The sequence below is a fragment of the Sparus aurata genome, chromosome 6 (genome assembly GCF_900880675.1).
Source record: "Sparus aurata chromosome 6, fSpaAur1.1, whole genome shotgun sequence".
Classification (NCBI taxonomy): domain Eukaryota; kingdom Metazoa; phylum Chordata; class Actinopteri; order Spariformes; family Sparidae; genus Sparus; species Sparus aurata.
The window spans coordinates 21,336,148-21,355,908 of NC_044192.1; the positions used below are offsets into that span (position 1 = coordinate 21,336,148).

The 19,761-nt window shown below is 40.6% G+C and overlaps 1 protein-coding gene across 6 annotated transcripts in view; it reads left to right on the forward strand.

Moving 5' to 3' along the window:
* The first annotated feature begins 2,390 nt into the window (after positions 1-2,390).
* The window catches only part of col7a1 (collagen, type VII, alpha 1), a 72,646-nt gene continuing 55,275 nt past the window's right edge, over positions 2,391-19,761 (forward strand). For 4 of the 6 annotated variants that reach the window (XM_030421130.1, XM_030421128.1, XM_030421131.1 and 1 more), the window contains exons 1-12: positions 2,392-2,727; positions 10,585-10,657; positions 10,750-10,930; positions 11,029-11,185; positions 11,285-11,378; positions 12,239-12,397; positions 12,506-12,663; positions 13,807-13,936; positions 14,052-14,171; positions 15,934-16,089; positions 16,817-16,936; positions 17,035-17,184. In XM_030421130.1, the coding sequence (XP_030276990.1) occupies positions 10,594-10,657; positions 10,750-10,930; positions 11,029-11,185; positions 11,285-11,378; positions 12,239-12,397; positions 12,506-12,663; positions 13,807-13,936; positions 14,052-14,171; positions 15,934-16,089; positions 16,817-16,936; positions 17,035-17,184 (1,489 nt within the window). In that variant the 5' untranslated portion in view covers positions 2,392-2,727; positions 10,585-10,593. Of the gene's footprint in view, positions 2,765-10,584; positions 10,658-10,749; positions 10,931-11,028; positions 11,186-11,284; positions 11,379-12,238; positions 12,398-12,505; positions 12,664-13,806; positions 13,937-14,051; positions 14,172-15,933; positions 16,090-16,816; positions 16,937-17,034; positions 17,185-19,761 lie in introns of all 6 variants that reach the window. The other 2 variants (XM_030421133.1, XM_030421129.1) reach the window with 2 other exon arrangements.

The window sequence follows — 19,761 nt, forward strand, 5'->3', positions numbered from 1 at the left end:
AAGGAGAATCCTGTACGGTGGGAAATTGTGTGCAAAGGACAAACTGAAGCAGTTTAAACCTCAAGTCATCTTGTCTCTATTGTCCCTAACCAACACAGACTTAAAAAAGCGTTGTCAGGAGAACACATTGAGTGGTGGAATGTGTTTTTATTAGTGCAGCATGGTTACAGTTTCAGCTCCATTGGCTGGTTCGAAAGATCCAGAGCCACACACAACACATCTGCCTCGCACAGATTTCTGTAGACCTCAGACTGCCGGCCTTGCATGTTTACACCAGCCTCTGCCTCCTCTCTTTTTCAAAAAGTACAAAAAGAAGAGGCTGAACTTCAATTCAGTTGCTTAGAAGCAATGAATGCAAAAAAATACAATAAATATACACCATCCATCTGGACAGTGAGCGTGTTGTAAAGGAAGTTCTATCCCAAAAATGGGCAGATGACGCATGCATGAAACGTATCACTTCTAGCTACGCTCACATGTAGAACATACGGAAATATCAATAAAGGGTTGGAATTTGCATTGTATTTCAGCTGTTTGATTTACAAAAGTCTTGTGTCAACGCCAGTAACTTCATGAGAAAGTTGTGACACAGAAACCTCACCTCTAACGATAGATGGGCCTGAATGAGCTCCATAAACACTCTGTATCTGGAGCTCAATCATAATCATAACTACTTGAAAAAATCAACCTCAGAACACACACAACGAGACCTCACACACAACAAAGCCCACAAAGACTGATAAGTCTAGTGAAATGCAATAATTCACACAATATAAAGTACAACGCACTGAAGACTAGAACACCACAGTCTTCTGCTCTGTACATTCAGGCACTGTCTGATGAGTAGCAGTGGTTCACCTGAATACATTGTATAAAATAAGAATGATACAATAAGGAAATGATCGCTGCGATGGTACCATTATTGTGAGGAGAGTAAGGTTGTGCAGGTATTACTATGGTAACAGTAAACAGCACACTGATTAGAGGGAACAGTGGGAAGCTCTTCTGTAAAGAATAGCAAGGGGTTTAATTTGTGTTGATGTGAATTATACAGGTTGGGCTTAGAGAGGATGGTCGGGTGGAAGAACTTGGCAAGAAGACCGAATCAAGGAGTGTCTGTTGACTGACTCTATTCCACTTTCATATGAACAACTATAGGTTGGTGGATGATAGTTGATGTTTCCATGTCTGCTGAGACACAAGGCCTACTGACCAAATCAACGTTATCCTCAGTAATTTCTGACTTGTCCCCTTAAATTAGCGATCAAAAAGCTAGCCTCACTTGTGACCGTCTCACTCCAGAGGGTACAATAAAATAGACTCTGAGGCTGTGCTGTGGTTCAGTTGACAGGTATGTCACACTTTTGACAAATATGTAAAACTATTAAGGAGGAAAATTAAGTTAACTGATCCAAAACTTCAATAAAAATAATTTAACAGTTTTGAGCTAACCTACAGTCTGGTGCAGGATAGCAGTTGGCCATGAACAGCAACTCAACATAAGCTAGCTAAGCTAGCGTGACATGATGCAGCAAAGGGTGCTAGATGGCTCACTATTCTTGGTTAAATGTAGTTGACGTGACATTACATTTTGTAGTGTTTGTAATTTGGCCTAATGACAAGAAAGTTAAAATATCTAAAGCTATTTGAAAATCTATTTATATTCACCAAAGCCTCACAATATTGTTATAGGCGCAGGTTTGTTAATTTGGTTTCTGCTATTGATACTAGCTTGTTTGCAGGTTCAGCTGGATCATCAAGCTAGCATAGCATGACAAATGACAAATAAATTACTTAAAGAAACATCAATTATATGTCTGTCAGTCTTGCACCGCAGTTGCCTGAAAGGTAGATTAAGTGCTACAGAGGCTTTACTGGCAATTCCTCTGAAAAACAGCAAAGCACTAAATTATAAAATAAGGCATGAAATGATGTAAAGATAATATTTCCACTGTTGAGCTGAGCTGACACCACTTATAGTAGAGTAATGTTGGGGGTGTATCACTACAAAAGACATTCAATCCAATGCACATATGGTAGGTAATACAATTGCAGCCTGTGTAAATAAGGATTTAGAATTAATCTTGATACAAAAGAAGAACTAATACATGTGTGTTAAAAATGCACATAACTTTTTTTTTTTTAAATTGTAAACCTGAATGTTCTTGTTTCAAATGTATGCAGGCCACGTGGGATAACATAAATAAAAGGACGCCTGCGTGATCAGGTGTGACCCTGAGCGCCCCGTCTTACCTGGTAAAGTAGCGGAATTATTCGGCTAATGTTTCAGCTCCACCTGGTTACACGGGTAGCCTGCAGGCAGGAGCATGGGAGGGACGAGAAGCGACGAGAATGAGGTTGGAAGGAGGAGGAGAAAAAAAAAGGGAGCGCTCAGGCAGGAGTCCCCTTCAGGCATCCGAACAAGTCTGGACTGTTCTGCTGCTGCTTGTGCACAGCCTGACACTGAAGCAGGCAGCCTCGGGAGCCACAAACGGCGCTCACACTTCTGACAGGGTCCTGCAGGGATGCACCGACAGGAGTTCACTTCTTGAGCTGCGGCGGGTGATTGTGGAAGTTTTGCGATTTGGAAAGCTGTGACACTGGACATCGGTGACTTCGGGGGGAGTACTGCTGTCTGCACGGAGAGCCGGGGCTTCTGGATATGCCACAGGTGGAAAGGTGGGGAGCAGCAGCCTGTGGCCGGGTGCACGGAGCAGAGATCCCCCAGTAAGAGAAGGCAGAGGCGGGGAGAAGGGGTACTGTGGTGGGTCCTTGCAATGAAAATGCATTCAGGGGCATGCTGGGGCTGCACAGTTGTGCACAGTTTGCAAGCTTGCATGTTGTCATGTGTGCAATATCTTACAATATAAACATTGAATTACTCTTCAGGTTCATGCTAGTAAGCTTTAACTCCTCTCCTCCAGATACTGTATAGATCACTTATCTGAACTGTAGCCAGTGCACCACCCCTCAGCCTAATGCTTTCCCTGCAGCAAAACCTTGACTTTGAACAAGACTGAGCAGAGCATTCATCCCCTCATCTTCACCCTCTCTGAAATGTAGTAGTGATCAAATAGATAAGGTTTGCAGCATCAGGATCATGTAGATGATTTATCTGTGTGATTAGACTAAAAATAACATAATATTTCAGTGCATATTTAAATTTAAATCACGTATAACTCTGTCAAACACTGTGATTATATTTCTTTTGCCATTAGCAACAGTATGCCTGCATTAGTTGGCATGACAGTGGCACAGTGGAGCTCATCACCGCGTTGACCTCAGCTGAACTCATTTAGTGAGAGGGCACTGCTACAGTCCATGATGCTGCACAGAGGAAGAGCTTCTCACTCCTCCGCTTCCTCCTCTGCCTTTGTGCCTTGATCGGTTTCGATGATCTGTTCCACTCAGGAGGGCATCCGTGTCTTTGCTGTGGTTTGGCTCACGCGAGAGCAAATAATCCCTCATTAAACATGGTCTTTAAATAATGCCTGGACCGATTAGACTCTTCCTCTCTGCCTCAGCTTCGCCCACTCATGCTTTCATTCCCTGCATTGTTTGCAGGCTACTTGGCTACATTTTTGGCTCGCCAATCTGTTACTGGATTGCTGTGGACCCATCCCAAGTGTGTCATCTGGGACTGGTGCTGGTTACTGTTTGTGTTTGATGTTTGTTGGTTAGGAAACAGTGTCTGTTGTTCTAACTTGAGGTCTAGGACAGGAACATTTAATTCTTTAAATGGGTACTTTAAAATGTTTATGAACAACGGGGCATTTTTGCAAAATACCTACTTTTATTCTTAGTGAATATGTGTGTGTTTTGATTATTAACAGCTTTAATGGCTCTTGACTGTGTTTATGTTGGATTAACCTAGCTATTAACCTCTTTGTGTATTGGGTAGTGACTGTTTGTGTTGTTTGTGCTCATTCACGTCTTTTAATAAAAAGATCGACCCATTGATGAATGCAGTCATTTCCCCGATGTAGTCCATCTGGCTTTTGTTACTAGCAATTCAAATCTTGTGAAATACTAAGGGAGGATGATATGAGTGATTCTTTTGAGCCTTGTTCCAACAAGGGGTCACACAAGATTTTTCAAAAGCTGCAGTTTTTAGTAATTCTGTTTAGTTTGGATGTAGTAACGGATTGATACAGTAATCCATTAATGGTGGAAGTGAGAGATGCTGTACTTGACCTGAGGCTAGATGTCAAAGGTGATCCGTCTCCCCACAAAGCCTCAGAGGAGGGCTCTCCTGTTCTTGCTACCAGCTACTTGTGACTACCAAGGACACAAAGTCCTGGTGTGCAAGCAAATTTGCAGGAGACTTAGTAATTTAGTGTGACACCCCGCCCTCGTGTGACCCCTCCATCCCCTTGTCCACTCGTGTCACTCTCTGTCTCCGGACTGATGTTGTGCTGAGGGGGCTTACACAATCCTGTACTCTGTCACATTGCAGTGGCCGGTGGCCCGCCGCCCCCCCTGGGAGAATGGCATCTTTACTAAACCACAACCCTGTGATCCTGCCTGAGCTGAGCTTTCAGAGAGCACAGCCCAGCCTCTGTACGGCTCCCACCAGTAGCTCTTGGAGGATCCCTAATCTCCTTTTCTTTCTGTCCCTGAAAAGTCCTTTTCTTCATCTGTCAGTGCTGTGGCACACAGGTTGTTTTTTTTAACACTAAATCCTCACTTAATTCCTCTTGAGTATGGCTCTTTGCAGCACTTTGCTACTGTGTCATTGACCTTTTTGCCCATGTGTTTTGTTTAATTCCCAGGTGGCCTAAAGTGGGTGTGGCCAAACCCATAAGTTACTTCATCCTTTTAAAATTCCAGGTGTTGAGGCCACCCGAGGAATGTACTTAATAAAGACTTGATGAGTATCTTTCACATAGCCTGTTATAAAAAAAGGAGTTTATCAGAGGAAGTGGGCTACTCCCACAGCTGGCATGTGATCCATCCAGTGAGTTATTTCAATAATTATTTGAAAATATATACCAGCAGGGTTGTATGTACACACAAATCAGGATATGACCTGAAAATAGAGCAGGGTGTGATGTAGGAGTGGCAGGAAGAGGAGGAAAGAACAAGAAACCTGGCTTTTTTGTTGTTTTTATGTTTGCTGCCGTTTCATTTAGTCGTCAGCTGGTGTTTTTAATGGCCCCCGAAACATTAATGCCTTTCAATTATGATCTGTTAACTTAGCCAACATGTAGCTGCTCAGAATAGACTGTGCGTATGGACTGTGGTCTCAACACCTGGCTTACAGAATGAGACCAGAAATTAACATTATTCCATTAAATTCCATTCAGGAAATAGAGAAATAACATGAAAGAGGGGGATGCTGACGTGGCTTGTCAGGAGCTAATTGTACATAATTTCACTTTATAGGTGTAAAACTCTTAAAATAAGAGCTTTGGATCTTGAAAAGGGAAAGGGGCAGTAGACTTTGAACATATTAAGCTTTTCGTGCGCTGCATGTTTGTGAAAAAACCCCTGAAACTGGTGGGTTTTGTGGGCTCTGCATCTTACAGAGGGAACAAACATTTATGGGTAATTATGAGCTTCTGGCTTCAGGCTATGTCTGAAAGTTTTCTTTCTTGAATCAATTAAAAAAGGATAAGGCCAACGGATTCATGTGTCTAAATCAGTATTGCTGCTCTTTGTGTACTTCATACTCATAAAACATATGAAACTTTGAGTTTTACAATTGGGGATGGACAGTCTGATGATTTTGCATCCAAAATCTACTTTTCAGGAAATCGTAGAGACAGCAGTATTTAAAGTTTAAAGATTAGATTATAACACTCTAAACTTGAGTATGAATTCAAGAAGATGCCAATTCCTACATATTGCACCTTTTATGTACTCTTTCCAGACTTTATGTAACCTCACTGACCAGCAGATCAGCATTAAAAATGAATAGGATGATGGAGCCAACTATGCTAATTGGATGAATTACTTAATGTGGCTCATCCATGAGTGATGTATTGTAAATAACAATTGTGAGTCTGAGCCATAGCAACATGGCAGATGATGAGTTTTGTGCCAAATAAATACATATGATTTGTTATACAATGTTTAATGAGGCAAATGAGAAAAATGCATGTGCTAATTCAAGTCTATTTATAGTCTACAGGGCAACACAGTATTTAGTGTTAGAGTAGAATGCTGTTTCTTTCTCTGTGTCTGTAGGTAAATGTATTGCCACAGTCAGAAGAGCTAGGTGTTAAGTTTAGTTTAGCTTGGCTCAGTCCAAATCTAACAGAACCTCCAAAGCTCACATGTCATGTCTTATTTTTATAATCCATACAAACATCAAAGTGTAAAATGATGTTGTGGATTATGTGCCAAAAGGATTCTTGGCTGGATGCAGTCACACTGTAGTTTCTGTCCGAAATCAACAAATGAGAAGTATATAAAGCTTTAATTAGCTAACTTTAGAGCTGCTGGTAGGCGGATTATGTTACCATAATCTGTCAAAAACTGAACTATTTCTGTTTGTTTCCAGACATCCTGATTATTTTGAGGATGGCTGATGAGTGTTGAGGATGCATTAACTATTGTGACTGACATTATATGTGCACCAAATTTCGTACACTGGGAACCACAATAAAGTGGATGCCCTCTAGTGTAGTGTTCTGTCTGCTGTGGATGTTATCAAGCCTGTCAGCATGTATCAACTACATCTGTCTTTCATGTGGTCCAGTTCTGACAGTCAGTCTGGTTTGGGTTAGTGTTCCACCAAAATTCTTTGCAATGAAAATGTCCAAAATCCAGATGATGCTGATGTTCTGTGCATTCTTATACAGGCTGAGAAAATCACTTCTGTCTGCTGTTGTCCCCACTGCTCTCCCTTATACATTTGATTCAATCAGCTTAACTGGTTTCTCATGGGTTTTTGCCCGCTGACAATGTTTACCTTAGCTATCATTGCTCTCCAGAGTAGATCAGAGGTTTCTGTTCCCTGGCTCAACATCTGTCAGCTATTTGCAGTAGCCACCGTATCGTGCATCACCTCTGTTAAAAGGTGCATGTGAATAGAGGTTGATGAAGAGATGGGTTTCTTTCACCAGATGTAGGCTGCCACAGGAGTTTGAAGCTGAAAGTGATGGTTTTCTTTATAACTTGTGAGCAGTGGCCGGTGACACTGATATGTAAAGGTGTGACAGGCCAAAAATCAATCTAGTCCTGCATTCTCTGTCCCAAAGATCTGTTGTATGTTTTTTAAAAATGTTACAAACTGTATCATCCATTAGGTCGTGGTAGATGCATTCCAGACACATAGTAACCAAAGACAGACATACATTGTGAGTTGGAGTTGATTACGGTATAGAAGTTGAAAAGTTTTATGGGGCATCATGCATATTATTGTTTTCCCTATTGAAAAGAGATATCTGAATGAAAATGACCTTAATTTATCTGTTTTAATGAGGACAGAGAGCATTGTGTCTCTGCATATATTTTTTTATGTGTCTTAGAGTACTGTGTATCTGTTTTCTTTAAAATGTCATGCTAATAATAATAGGATGGACGGTTGTGGTCATTAAGAAATAGAAAAAGTTGCAAGAATTAGTTGATTAAATGATTAGTCAGTCGTAAGAAAAGTAATCACTAACTCTTTTGAAAATTGATTCATCATCAGTCCTTTTATGAACAAATATTACTGCTTTTCTTTGACATTTATGGTTAGATGAAGTGTCTTCAGGGGTCTATTGCAAGAAGCTATTTGAACTGACTTCAAGCATTTTTCACTGTTTTTGATTTACATTTTATGGACTTAATCAATTAATTGTGAAAATAATCAGCAAATTATATACACAAACAGAGTCTTGGAATATTATGAAGTATTCTTCTCAGCACTTTGTGCGCGTGACTGTAGATTTATTTCCTTCAAAAATCGTGACCCATGTGATCAGTTTAGTCAGAAATGAAAATATATTTTAGCTTTTTTGATTTGGAAGCTGACATTTTAGAACTGACGGTTACAAGTAACACTAATGGAATGTTATCTTCCAACACGTGCAGCCCTTTATATTGTAGATGTCATGTCAGTCATGGATGATAATTGCATCTGGCTCCTTTTCAGCATCAGTTTAAGGCATGTCAGGACTTGCATTATAAATAGTTTTTCTTCAACATACTTTAGTCTGCTATTTGCAGATTACAGTATCTTGTAATTTCAGTTTTGTCAGATCACAGTGGAGGTCATTATATTTTTCTTACTCCATTCCCCTATTCTTCAGTCTTTTCCTGGTTTTGCCACAGCTTGCAGTAATGTCACAGAGAAAGGCTTCAATCTTTGGTTTAACACCTGGACCACAATTATTGGGAGCTAATGTTAGACATTTCACTAATTTAAAGTGCAAAAGATTATACTTAAGTGTTAAGTGAAAAACTGAAGTGTAAACTGAAGTCTTAAGCATAAACCACAAGGAAGCTGTATTTGAGTTCATTGTAATTCCCCTTAATTCTAGTCCAAACAGGATGTTCTGATGGGACACGTGGGGAGAGACGTCTAAAACTATTTTAAGATAAAAGTTCAGAATTGCTTTGTGCATAAATCTTGAGTTATTACAAATTCAGGATTTTTTTAGAACGCAGCCCAATGACAAAGAGCAACATCAGGATTAAAAAGAAAAGCAAGAACGTTTACAGAGCAAATACTACATGTAATGCATAGTGAAATACTATAATACAGATAATATTCATGGCTTTGCCCCGTCTGTTTTTAACACATTTTTATGTGTCAGGAGGATCATAAGTAAACAGGAATGAGCTCAGAAACTGTTAAAAGGGCGACCTGGTGTTTTGGAACGTTTATTTGTTGTATTGTGAATGTCAGTGATGTGTTGAAATGTAGCATTTAAGCTAAATTGAGATGTCACCCAGAAGTTAGATGCGCTGCCTGATGTTGTGTTGTCTGTGGATATCTGAAATCCTGCTCATTTCTCACATAGGTAATTGTTGTAAAGTACAGAGCCAGAGAGCACAAAAGAGCAGAATAGACATTGGGGACTTAACCCGCAATCATCATATAACCTTGTTAGGTTATTTTATTGTTTTCTATTTTATCAACTGAGTTTCAGGGTGGCAGGTCAGTGAGAATGGCTTGTTGCACAAGTCTGGCAATATGTTAGTACTGATACATAGTTTTTATAATACAAATTTATATTTAATCTAATATCTTCCCTATTTTAATTTAAGATAATCAGCCATGGTAATATTAAATGTCCCATATTAGGCTAATTAGATTCATACTTTTATTTTGGGTGCCTACTAGAGTAGGTTGTAAAGCTTTGATACTGTCTATAGCTACAGCCCCTCTATTCGCCTTCTGTCCATTTTAGTGCCTGTCTCTTTAATGCCCCTTGCTCAAAAGCCCAGTCTGCTCTGATTGGTCAGCTATTACAGGCCTGAGCATGCATCGATTTCCACTGGCAATGGTGTTTTTGCAACCTGACGGTAATTCTGAAGGCGGTGACTGTATGGTTGTGTGATCCCAAACTCTCGGGAAGTCCTGACGGTTTATTTAAAAGCACAATATCTGAATATGGGCTTTGTGCATTTAATCAAGGATAAAGCATGTTGATATTTTTACAGTATGTATATATCACCTAAATCTGCTTGACAATCAAAAAAGATATAGAAATCAAATTTTCTAGAATATGGGACCTTTAAGGTGTCTTCATTACATTAAATGTTTAAATTTCAAATCACATCTCATATTGGGAAATGGGACTGGAGTAGGATGTGCTTGAGGGGATAACACTGTTTGAATTTTTGGGAAATATCAACAGGGTAGGCACTCTGCAACAGCAATATATAACACTGAAGAACAGACCAATGAAGTGGGTTGTGCAGTGCAGTGGCCCGTACATGGCAGCACCAGTACATTAGTATAGCATTGGCAGTAGCAATCTGTGAGGTTGTAGTGTGTGTACACCTGTGTAGATGGCACTTATATTTATATTCCTGCTTTACACTTACACTATGGGCTCTGTCAGTCATTCTGAAAATTGTAACATGCATGCAGTACTTAGACCTTAGGCAGTCTGGTAAAATAAAAGAGACTATATCCGGTAGTCAGACAGACAGAAGAAGAAAACGTGTTCAAAGGCTTGAGGCTGGTAGGCAGGATATCAAAGATTCTAGGTGGGTCAGAACAGGTACAGGCAGGAACAATGACTACAAGTCTAAGACAATCTGAGAAATAACAGGGCTGAACTACCATCAACATATGCTGAGGAACAAACGACTAATGGGACGCAGCTGAACAGGAAAGTGACAAGATCAGGCACAAACAGGAAATTCGATGGGTATGAATAGAAAGTAGCTGTGGGACGGCGGCAATTCCTCTGACAGGATGGTTACAACTCAGAGACTAATATGACCAGGGGACATGAGGAAATGAGGAGGAGCCAGAGTACTTAAGAACAAAAACAAGGCAATTTAAACTCTGCCCTGCATGTATACTGAAAATGTTTTTACCAGTAGATGCAAATATTCTTCTATTAACTGGATATTTTAAAGCGCTCCACCAAATCTTCAGATGTCATGAAAAGCTATATTTGTCCTCTGTGTGCCCAGGCTGTGAAGATGTGGAGCTGGGTTCTTACCGTGACTGTCCTCCTGTCCTCCATGAAACAGGCTGAAGCTCAGGGTATAAGTAACTCACAGTTCTCCTCATGTGTCAGTTTGTGTACAGAAAGTTTTCATGTGCTCACTTGTGTTCTCCATCACTTGTACTTGCAGGCAGGTGTAATAATGTGCAAGCAGCAGATATTGTTTTTCTGGTCGATGGGTCTTCCAGTATTGGCCGAGCTAACTTCCTGCAGGTGAAGGGCTTCATGGCTGGAATCATCAAGCCATTCGCCAGCTCTGTCAGTGCGTCAGGGATACGGTTTGGTGCCATACAGTACAGTGACACTTCCAGGTGACTGACAGGAGTAATATTTACCTCATAAGCTGTGCAGGCAATAACAAAGGATGTAACTGCAGAAGTATGTATTAATGCTAATTCTCTCCTTCCAGAGTTGAATTTACATTTCCTACCTACCTGAATGGCACTGAGCTGGTCAACGCAGTACAAAATCTCAACTATAAGGGTGGAAACACACGCACTGGTGCTGGCCTCAAGTTTGTCGCTGATAACTTCTTTAACCCTGCGTCCAGTCGGGACGTCCCAAAGGTCTGAGGAGCAGCCGTTCTGTTATGTTTTATGATCATAAAACTGCATAATTAAGACAGAACTTCTTGTTTTTTCTAATTCAACCTCCTTAACTGTCAGATCACCATCCTGATCACAGACGGGAAGTCACAGGACAGCGTGCAGGACCCAGCACAGAAGCTGCGCAGTCAAGGAGTGCATATTTTTGCAGTCGGTAGGTGTCTCACCCATCATTTGTTTTTCTGTTACTCAGAATGGTTTTGATGTTATTAGGGCTGTACTGAACCGTTTGAAGCTTTGAAGTCTCATTCACTAAAGCTGACTTTTAAAAGCGCAGCTTTTTTTGGCATGTCTGTTTATCTTGTTTAAATCTCAGTATCTGATCTACCGAAATGTACTGCTTCAAAACTTATTTGTTGGCTTTTAGAGTTTCAAACAAACATTTTCACTGAGGTAAAAACATTTTGCTCTCCGACATGAAACATTAAAGGAAACACATGCCTGTATTAATGGGGCGGTCTAGCAGCGACCTAATAGCATCATTTTTATTATTACAATGAAAAGTAATCACTTTTAACTGTAACACTATTATTGTACAAGATATGACTTCTATCTGCAGATTATAGATCTGCGTTCACTTGGCATTCCATCAAGATGTCACCACCGTGACTTGGAAAGATGACAAAGAAATCTTGTTTGGTTCAGTAATATTCATTAAAGAAAGCTAATTTGAAAAGAAAGACTAACTAATTTAATCCGATTAATTACTTTCTTCAAATTGATCATTTTGGTGGCAGATTTTTGGGGGGGTGAATAAAATATGATGTCAGCCAGCTTAATTCAAAAACCTCAATAAAAGCTTTGAATATAAAACAATTAGATTATGGGTACAGTCCAAGCATGATTATTGCACTATTGCACCATCATCATCAGACGAATTAGCCAACTACAAGCTGTACAAATATGTGTCCTCACTTCATTAAGTTGACCTCATTCTCACCTCAGAGTATGAAGCTTAAATATGGAAACAAGCATGGCATGATTATGATCTTTAATCTTTTCTGTGTTTGTCAGGTGTGAAGAGTGCAGACAGAAATGAATTGGCTCAGATATCATCGCAGCCCAGCAGCGACTTCACCTCCTTCGTTGGGGACTTCAAACTGTTGAACACACTTCTTCCTCTTGTGAGCCCCCGAGTGTGTTCAAAGGCAGGAGGAGTTTATGCGAGCGATGGTATGTGGGAATATCTTCAGTGTACTAAAATACACACAGATATTATGACTCCTCAGACTGCAAACCTGCATTTAATTTTATCCGTGTTCCCCCCCATTCCCTCCTCAGAGGCATTCTCTGGTCCGACCAACATTCAGTTCACAGGCCAGACGTCTGATTCGCTCAGGTTTCGCTGGAGTCAAGCAGGGGGCCCCGTGAGTGGTTATGTGGTCCAATATGTGCCACTCTCTGGCCTGGGTCAGCCTATCACAGCAGAACTGCGTCAGGTGAGTCCAGGTGTTGGAGATTATTTCTGATGGGTAGCCTGTTACATTACCTTGCCTTTAAAAAAATACAACTTGCTACGTTATAGATTTACCTAATGTGAAATGTAACTTGAGGGCCACTAGAACATGGGTAATCTTTAAAAAAGGTTTTGAAAACGATCTCCGTCCAGGCGAGTTTTTTAGCCAATGTTTCAGAAAAAATCCCCCCATACAAACAAACCTGAAACACATATCACATGAGCATTCACATGTAATGGGTATGCACGTTCTAGTTTAAACAGAAAGCAGATTGCATATTGTGGTTGGTTGCTCATTTCAAGTCATTTCATTATGATATTTTTTACTTTTGCTTGATCTTCACTTACTTAGTTCACTTCTTAGTTTATACCTGGTACCAGGGCTGGTACATAAGTAACTGGTCATTTTTCTAGACAACAGGACAAAAATGTTGAGACGAAGGAAACATGACTGCTCCTCACAGAATCTTCCTGGATAATGATATTTTTATTTTAATGTCAGCAGCTGTAATGTAATTATGGCGTGAATGTACGTGTCTGCGGCATCATTTCCAAAATATCCAGTTTCTGAATATCTTCACCCAGGAAGGAGTCATGGAATCGTCTGGCCTACAAGTTATCATGTTTCATAAAACGTGATCCTTATGACTAATGGTCCGCGAGCAATTAATGGCCAAAAAAAGAACAGAGAAGTACTGTAGACTGCTAAGACCAGACTGCTTACTTGAAAATCGAAATAACTGGTTACTTGAGTTTGAAAACTAATGTGTTATGTTACTTGTTACAAAAGTAACCAGAGTACTCTAACAAACACATTAACCCCAGCACTGTTTCTGACGCATGAAGGTTTACACTGGCGTGACCTAGACTGAAGTAGCAAATCGAGTTTAAGGAGCCAAAGCCAATGGTGCATAGCGAGAGAAACATGTGCCTTCAGGCTGTGTATAAACCTGTATAATGAGTGAATCTTCTTCATGTAGATGCTGTAGAGATTAAAGTTTGGCAGAGCAAAGACTAAAATTCCCTTCTCTGTACCTGAGAGACATGGTGAAGATGAAAGAATGCATTCACTTTGCAAAAACTTGTCTTCAGCTTTACAAAGATGACCTCTTTGACTTCCCTCCAGGAGACTGTTTCCGCAAGTCAGAGGACCTTTACAGCACGAGAGTTGAGATCAGGAACTGACTACCTCGTGACTATCATCGCCCAATACCCCAACAGTGTGGGAGACTCTGTTTCAGCCAAGCAACGGACCAGTGAGTGAAAAAGTGATGAATGTCAGCAGAGAGAAATCTGACAAAATGTAAGACAGCCTCTCTCACATAAGACATATGCCAGCAATGTTTACAATGCTGTGTTCTCCTCATACAGGGTCTTTGCCAGGGGTCTCCAGTCTACGTCTGATCCAGGCAGGCTTCTTCTCTCTCTCTGTTGGCTGGGATCAGCCTTCATCTCCTGTCCAGGGCTACAAAATCACTTATGGACCCCGAGGTCAGGCATACACACTGAACTTTGTTTATATTTCCTGTTTGTCTCTGTCTGACTTTGTCTTTCTCCCTGCCTGACTTTTTATCAGTGTTTTAACACTTACAGTTTATTCACAACTCCTCCTCTTTTAAACATTTATTTAAAGCAACAAAATGTCAGAATTTTAGTTTTAAACATATCAATAGACTGTGAAGAAATACCAATTTTGACTGTAAGTCAAGAACATCTTTGTACTGTGTTGCATAGATGTGTTTTGAAGCTGGTATATTAACCAGCAAGGTCCGGGCCTGAAATCCTCTCTCTCAAGGCAGTTCAAAGCTGCTATGCTAGCAGTGTAAACACCAACACTACCCTGGTAATTTGACCTGCTGCATGGCTAACTGAACTAATAAAGGAACAGTGGCTACAGACGATGTAGTAGGATGGATGGATGTAGCAGTTTCTCTGGTGAGATGCTGCCCCTATTTGATGGGAGTATGAATTAAGCAAGAGGCCAATTCTTACATATTGCACCTTTTAATCTTCCTTTAATCAGGCGTTCTCATAGAGTTTCACTCCCTTTTCTGTACAAGAATACAATCAGCAAGCAAAAAAAAAACAAAAGCAAGGAATTAATCAAATAAGTGACAAGAATCATGGAACGCATCAGATAATTAAGCTATAAAATCTCAAAGGGGAATATCAGAAGAAAACTCTCATCTGTTTAATGTACACAAGAACCCTTGTTTGATTTTTTATTTATCAGATGTTGAAAATGAGTCTGAATGAAAAGTCTTCTGTGAAGAGAAAATTCCAAACTCAAGTATTTGTATGACTCAGCCTGAGTAATATGGGTGCAATTTAGTTCAAAGAGCAGGACAGTCAGTGACTAGTGTAGGAAGAAAGTGCAATGTACTTGGTCTTTGTTGTCAGTTGCGACCAAATAATCTAATTATAAAAACTAATCTTGTCAGGTTAAAGGATTACTGAGAAACGAAGGAGTAAAAGAAGCTACAGTTGTCAAAAAACAGTTAACTTGTTTGTGGTAGCAAGCTGGAAACATGCTGAGTATGCACAGCTGTGAAGGCTCAGTGTTAGGAACAAGAGCTTCTCAAGCACCTTACCTCCCTCAGGCACTGGCTGTCAGTGAGGACATTTATTGCTCAATCATTACCTAAATATCAAATACATTTTATCATCACCAGTCCTGAAATTTAACAGACAGTGAAAACCTTTACTTATGTCATTGATCCACAGTAATTCTGTACTTGCATTTATAGAGACAGGGTGTGGCACAGATCATAACAGTGTCAAGATGTCTGGGTGCTTATAACATGATTCAGGAGAGTGGCCCCTGAGGGCTGATACAAACAGTTTCTCCCTCCGAACATGTGGCAGGAGTGCCAGTCTCACACGGAGCTCCTCTTCTCACTAGTTAGCCTGGCATGTATGTGTGAAATGAGGTCAGCAAGTATCCTATAATGAGAGGTGTGATGTTACTACCTGTTCCTGCTGCTGCCGGTTCTGGCAAGTGTGCATGCCAGCCTATACAGGATGTACACACAACACAGACATTTTGCACCGACTCCAAACAATATTTCTCTTCAACGGGCTTGTTGCCATATTTAAGCTTCATACTCTGAGGTGAGAATGAGGTCAACTTAATGAAGTGAGGACACATATGTGTACAGCTTGTAGTTGACTAATTCGTCTGATGATGATTGTGCAATAATGTAATATTGGACTCCAATTCTGTGTCCTGTCTGTTCTGCGTTTGGATGAGCAGGTCAGCCGGCCGCTCAGCTGTTGGAACAGTCTCTGTCTGCCGACTCCACATCTGTCAGCCTGGAGTCTCTTCAGCCTGACACAGAGTACGTCATCAGCCTCTACCCCCTGTTCCCCCGAAACTCTGCATCCCCATCCATCCTCAACGCCAGAACATGTGAGTCCACCCTGTGGCCATTTGATAATAATGTACTGTTATGTTGTATTAAGTGTTAGATACATTTTATGAACAGTAATATAGTACAATGATACTATCTTCTTTAAGGTTTTCATGATACCAAAAATTAAAACTAAACAAATAGGGTACAATTTTTCTTTTTTTATTAAAGGGTAATTCCATCAATTATACACATTAAAGTGTCTACCAGTCGTGGGAATTACTACTGCAAATGTGAAAGAAGGAGTATAGGTTGGGGAGCTGCATGTACTCTGATAGAATACCTTAAGTGATGTCACTCACTGGCCAAGTGGCATCATGGGTAATGTAGGTACCAGGTTTAAAAAAAGGCAGAAGAATGAGTGGAATTAAAAAAGGGGAATTTCTGGTTATGCTGTATTGATTATGATTTCCAAATAAGTTTAACAGTGTTACAGGAGGGCAATGCATGATCAGTGGACTCAAAACCTGGTGCCTACATTTCCCACAATCCTAAACAGTGTAGCCACAGAGTGACATCACTGGAGGCAATTTGTCAGCTTACATGCATTTTCCTCTGGAGACACAAAAAGCTTCATACCACTTTTTTCTTACGCAGTAGTTGTGCCCAAGACCTGTAAACACACCTTGTAGTGTAGGCACTTACTGAATGTATAATTTTGTGCAATCGTAGCAGTTTAAACATATGGTGTTTGTGTGTCTGTGTTCATATTTTTGCCTGTGTCAGTGCGCCTCGAGGCAGTGCAGCAGTTAGCAGTGGAGACGGTGTCAGAGGGTAGCGTGCGTGTACGGTGGAGAGGTGTCAGTGGTGCCCGGGCCTACCGTCTGGTGTGGGGACCATTTACAGGTCAGGACAAAGCTGACATCAAACAGCATCTTGCATACCTAACAGTAAAGGAATTTGGATACAAATACATTTTTTTTTTTGTTTTTCTTTTCACAAAGGTCGAAATGTTGAGACTGTGGAGGTTGCCGGTGACAGCGAGTTTCACACTTTGTCCAGCCTGCAGTCCGACACCGAATACATCGTCACTATCATCCCGCTGTATGAGGGCAATACTGAGGGCCCTGTAGCGACGGCCAGGTTCAAAATAGGTAGGTGTGGTTACACAGTTCATCAGAATATCACTGTGTCACTCTGTGGATGCTTTTCTCACAGTTATACACGCATGCACCTAAACAGTTATTTGCTACAATACACTTAATTACATTCTATTTTTTTGCGTCCGTCGTCTCTCAGATTTGTAATTGTGGTACACACTAGCTTTATGAATAAGTGGTTGCCTTCGTTGACAGGAAGCAGAGACAGAGAAGACAGCCAATAATCCGGCCCGTTGTTTGTCTCTCTTCTGTAAACATACACATGTTACTGTTTAGCTCTGTTTGAGGAACATTTCTCGCACACCTACACACTCATTATACGCACATGCCATCTGTCTCTCGTGAGAAATGCCCATATGGTGTCGCTTCAGTCGGACCAGTGTTATTTGGATGAAGGCTGAGTCACTGCAACGAGCAGAGAGCTGACACGTAGAACTGGAGAACTGAAAACCTCTGTGTGGCCTCTTTCTGCTATCAAAGAAAAGATATATTTACAGTTGTCTACGTATTGCACACCACAGCACCTTAAACTTCAACTCAGCTTGTTTGTTCCTGTTTAAAGTGGTAGAGAAACAACTGTTTGTTGTGTCTGTGGTTGTCATGAGTTGTCATGAGTTGACTGTTCCCTCTCATCGACTTTGGGGGCTTTTAGTGAGGACAACACTAAAAGACATCATATTAATTTAAAAATACTGAAGTTTTGAACAGTGTATCAAAGACTGCATGACATGTAAAGTTACATTTGTTTTAAATTGATTTTGGTTTATCTTCTTCCTCATTGTCGACCACTATAATAGCTTTGCATGGCATTAAATCAAGCAATATAATGCAATCTGGTGTACAGTTAGTCTGTGTATAGTCTGACTGTCAGGCTTAACAGGGGCATCAGTGGGTGTGTAATACTCACTGTTTTTTAGACTTGTGTGCTCTGCATTGACACTTTCTTGTGGGTTTATGTTCACCACCATTAAGACATGTGGCCATAAACAGTACTATACATGTAGAGAAAGTGTTTATTCGTGAGACTGACCTGGGAGCTAAATTTTTGCCACAGAGGGAGATTTTCCCAGTGGCCTGGCACACTGATTGGCCTGGAGTGTCAGGCCTGTAGTCCTGTAGTGCTTTAGTACTCGAGATTGATGTCTGTTTGGCAAGTGTACACCCAACTTGACCCTCAAAGTGCAACCTCTTTAAAATAAATAGAGGAGGGAAACGACACATGAGGTACCAGACGCCACTTTAAAATGTGTCTAAAAATTCTATTCCGAGCCTGTTGTTGTCTACATACTCATCCTACCCCCTCCACATGGGTGCTGCCATTGTTGTGTGACATCAGACAGACAACTGCTCCCTCATGAAGCCGGGTTAGATCAATTTGCCCGAGTTTACAAGTAGGAATTTCAACTTCCAGTGTTGAACTATTGTACTTTTTCTAGTAGAAGGTTAGAAGTTTATGTGTTCTGAGTTGTCTGGAACGCAGCATAAGTGTTCGTATTTAACAAAGGGAAATCCACACAAAAAATCCCTATGCAATTCCTGGTGATTTTATTAAGACATTTTTCAAGGTACACCCACACATACACCCATATATACAGTATATATTTACATATGGCAATAAAAGAGGTGAATGGGAAGGAATCCTCATTTGTTTTCTGTTGATGTGGGATCTTTTCAGATCAATTTTTATGGAATGCCTATGATTTGCATCTTCCAGATTTTACTGTAAGGGTTTCACTGGCCCCGTCTTTGACATGACTCTGTTTGCCTTTCCGTTTTTTCTTGGTCTTGACTTGGCCTCAAGCCCTTAAAGTCTTCTTGATACACTTGGTCATGGTCATGACTTGCAGGCCAATGTTAAAAATGCTAAATGATATAGGCCAATCAAAGAGAAAACAACACAGAGTGGCCACAGCCCCCAAGCAGCTACTAACCTGATGGTGTCATCTCTCTCGTTCAGCACATGTGTTCATGTGTATGTGCATGTGATCGATTACAACATTCACTCAGTCTATGGTTTGCGCATTGACAAGCAAGGGGAAAAAAATGGACAGCACAAGAAAAAGAGAAAATGAGGGAAAGATATCTAAGTGGAATACAACGGCAGCTGGACTTGCTTGAGTTTCACCTCTCATCCAAGAGGCTTCTTCAGTTCTGACTGACTAGTATTTATCTCAAATCTATAACTGTGATATATTTAGCTGTCAGTGGTAGAATATTGGTTCATCCTTGAAACAGTGGCTTTCGCATCACTTCACAAAATACTCCTGACCCCTTCAGATAAGAGCACCAGCTGCTGCAGCTTATGGAAGAGAATCTATCTATCTATCTATCTATCTATCTATCTATCTATCTATCTATCGATCTATCGATCGATCTATCTTTTGCTGTCTGCATGTGTCTCTCCTGTAGTTTTCTGCCATCACTGCCTCTCACAGCCTCGTTCTCTTTATTATTGTTGTCTGTGAGCTTCTGTAAAGCCGTCTACTTCTCATTATAAAAGTTCTCAGTGATTTACCTTGATCCGTGTCTCAAACTATGCTGTCTTGGCTCCTTGAATTTGAGGGAATTGGC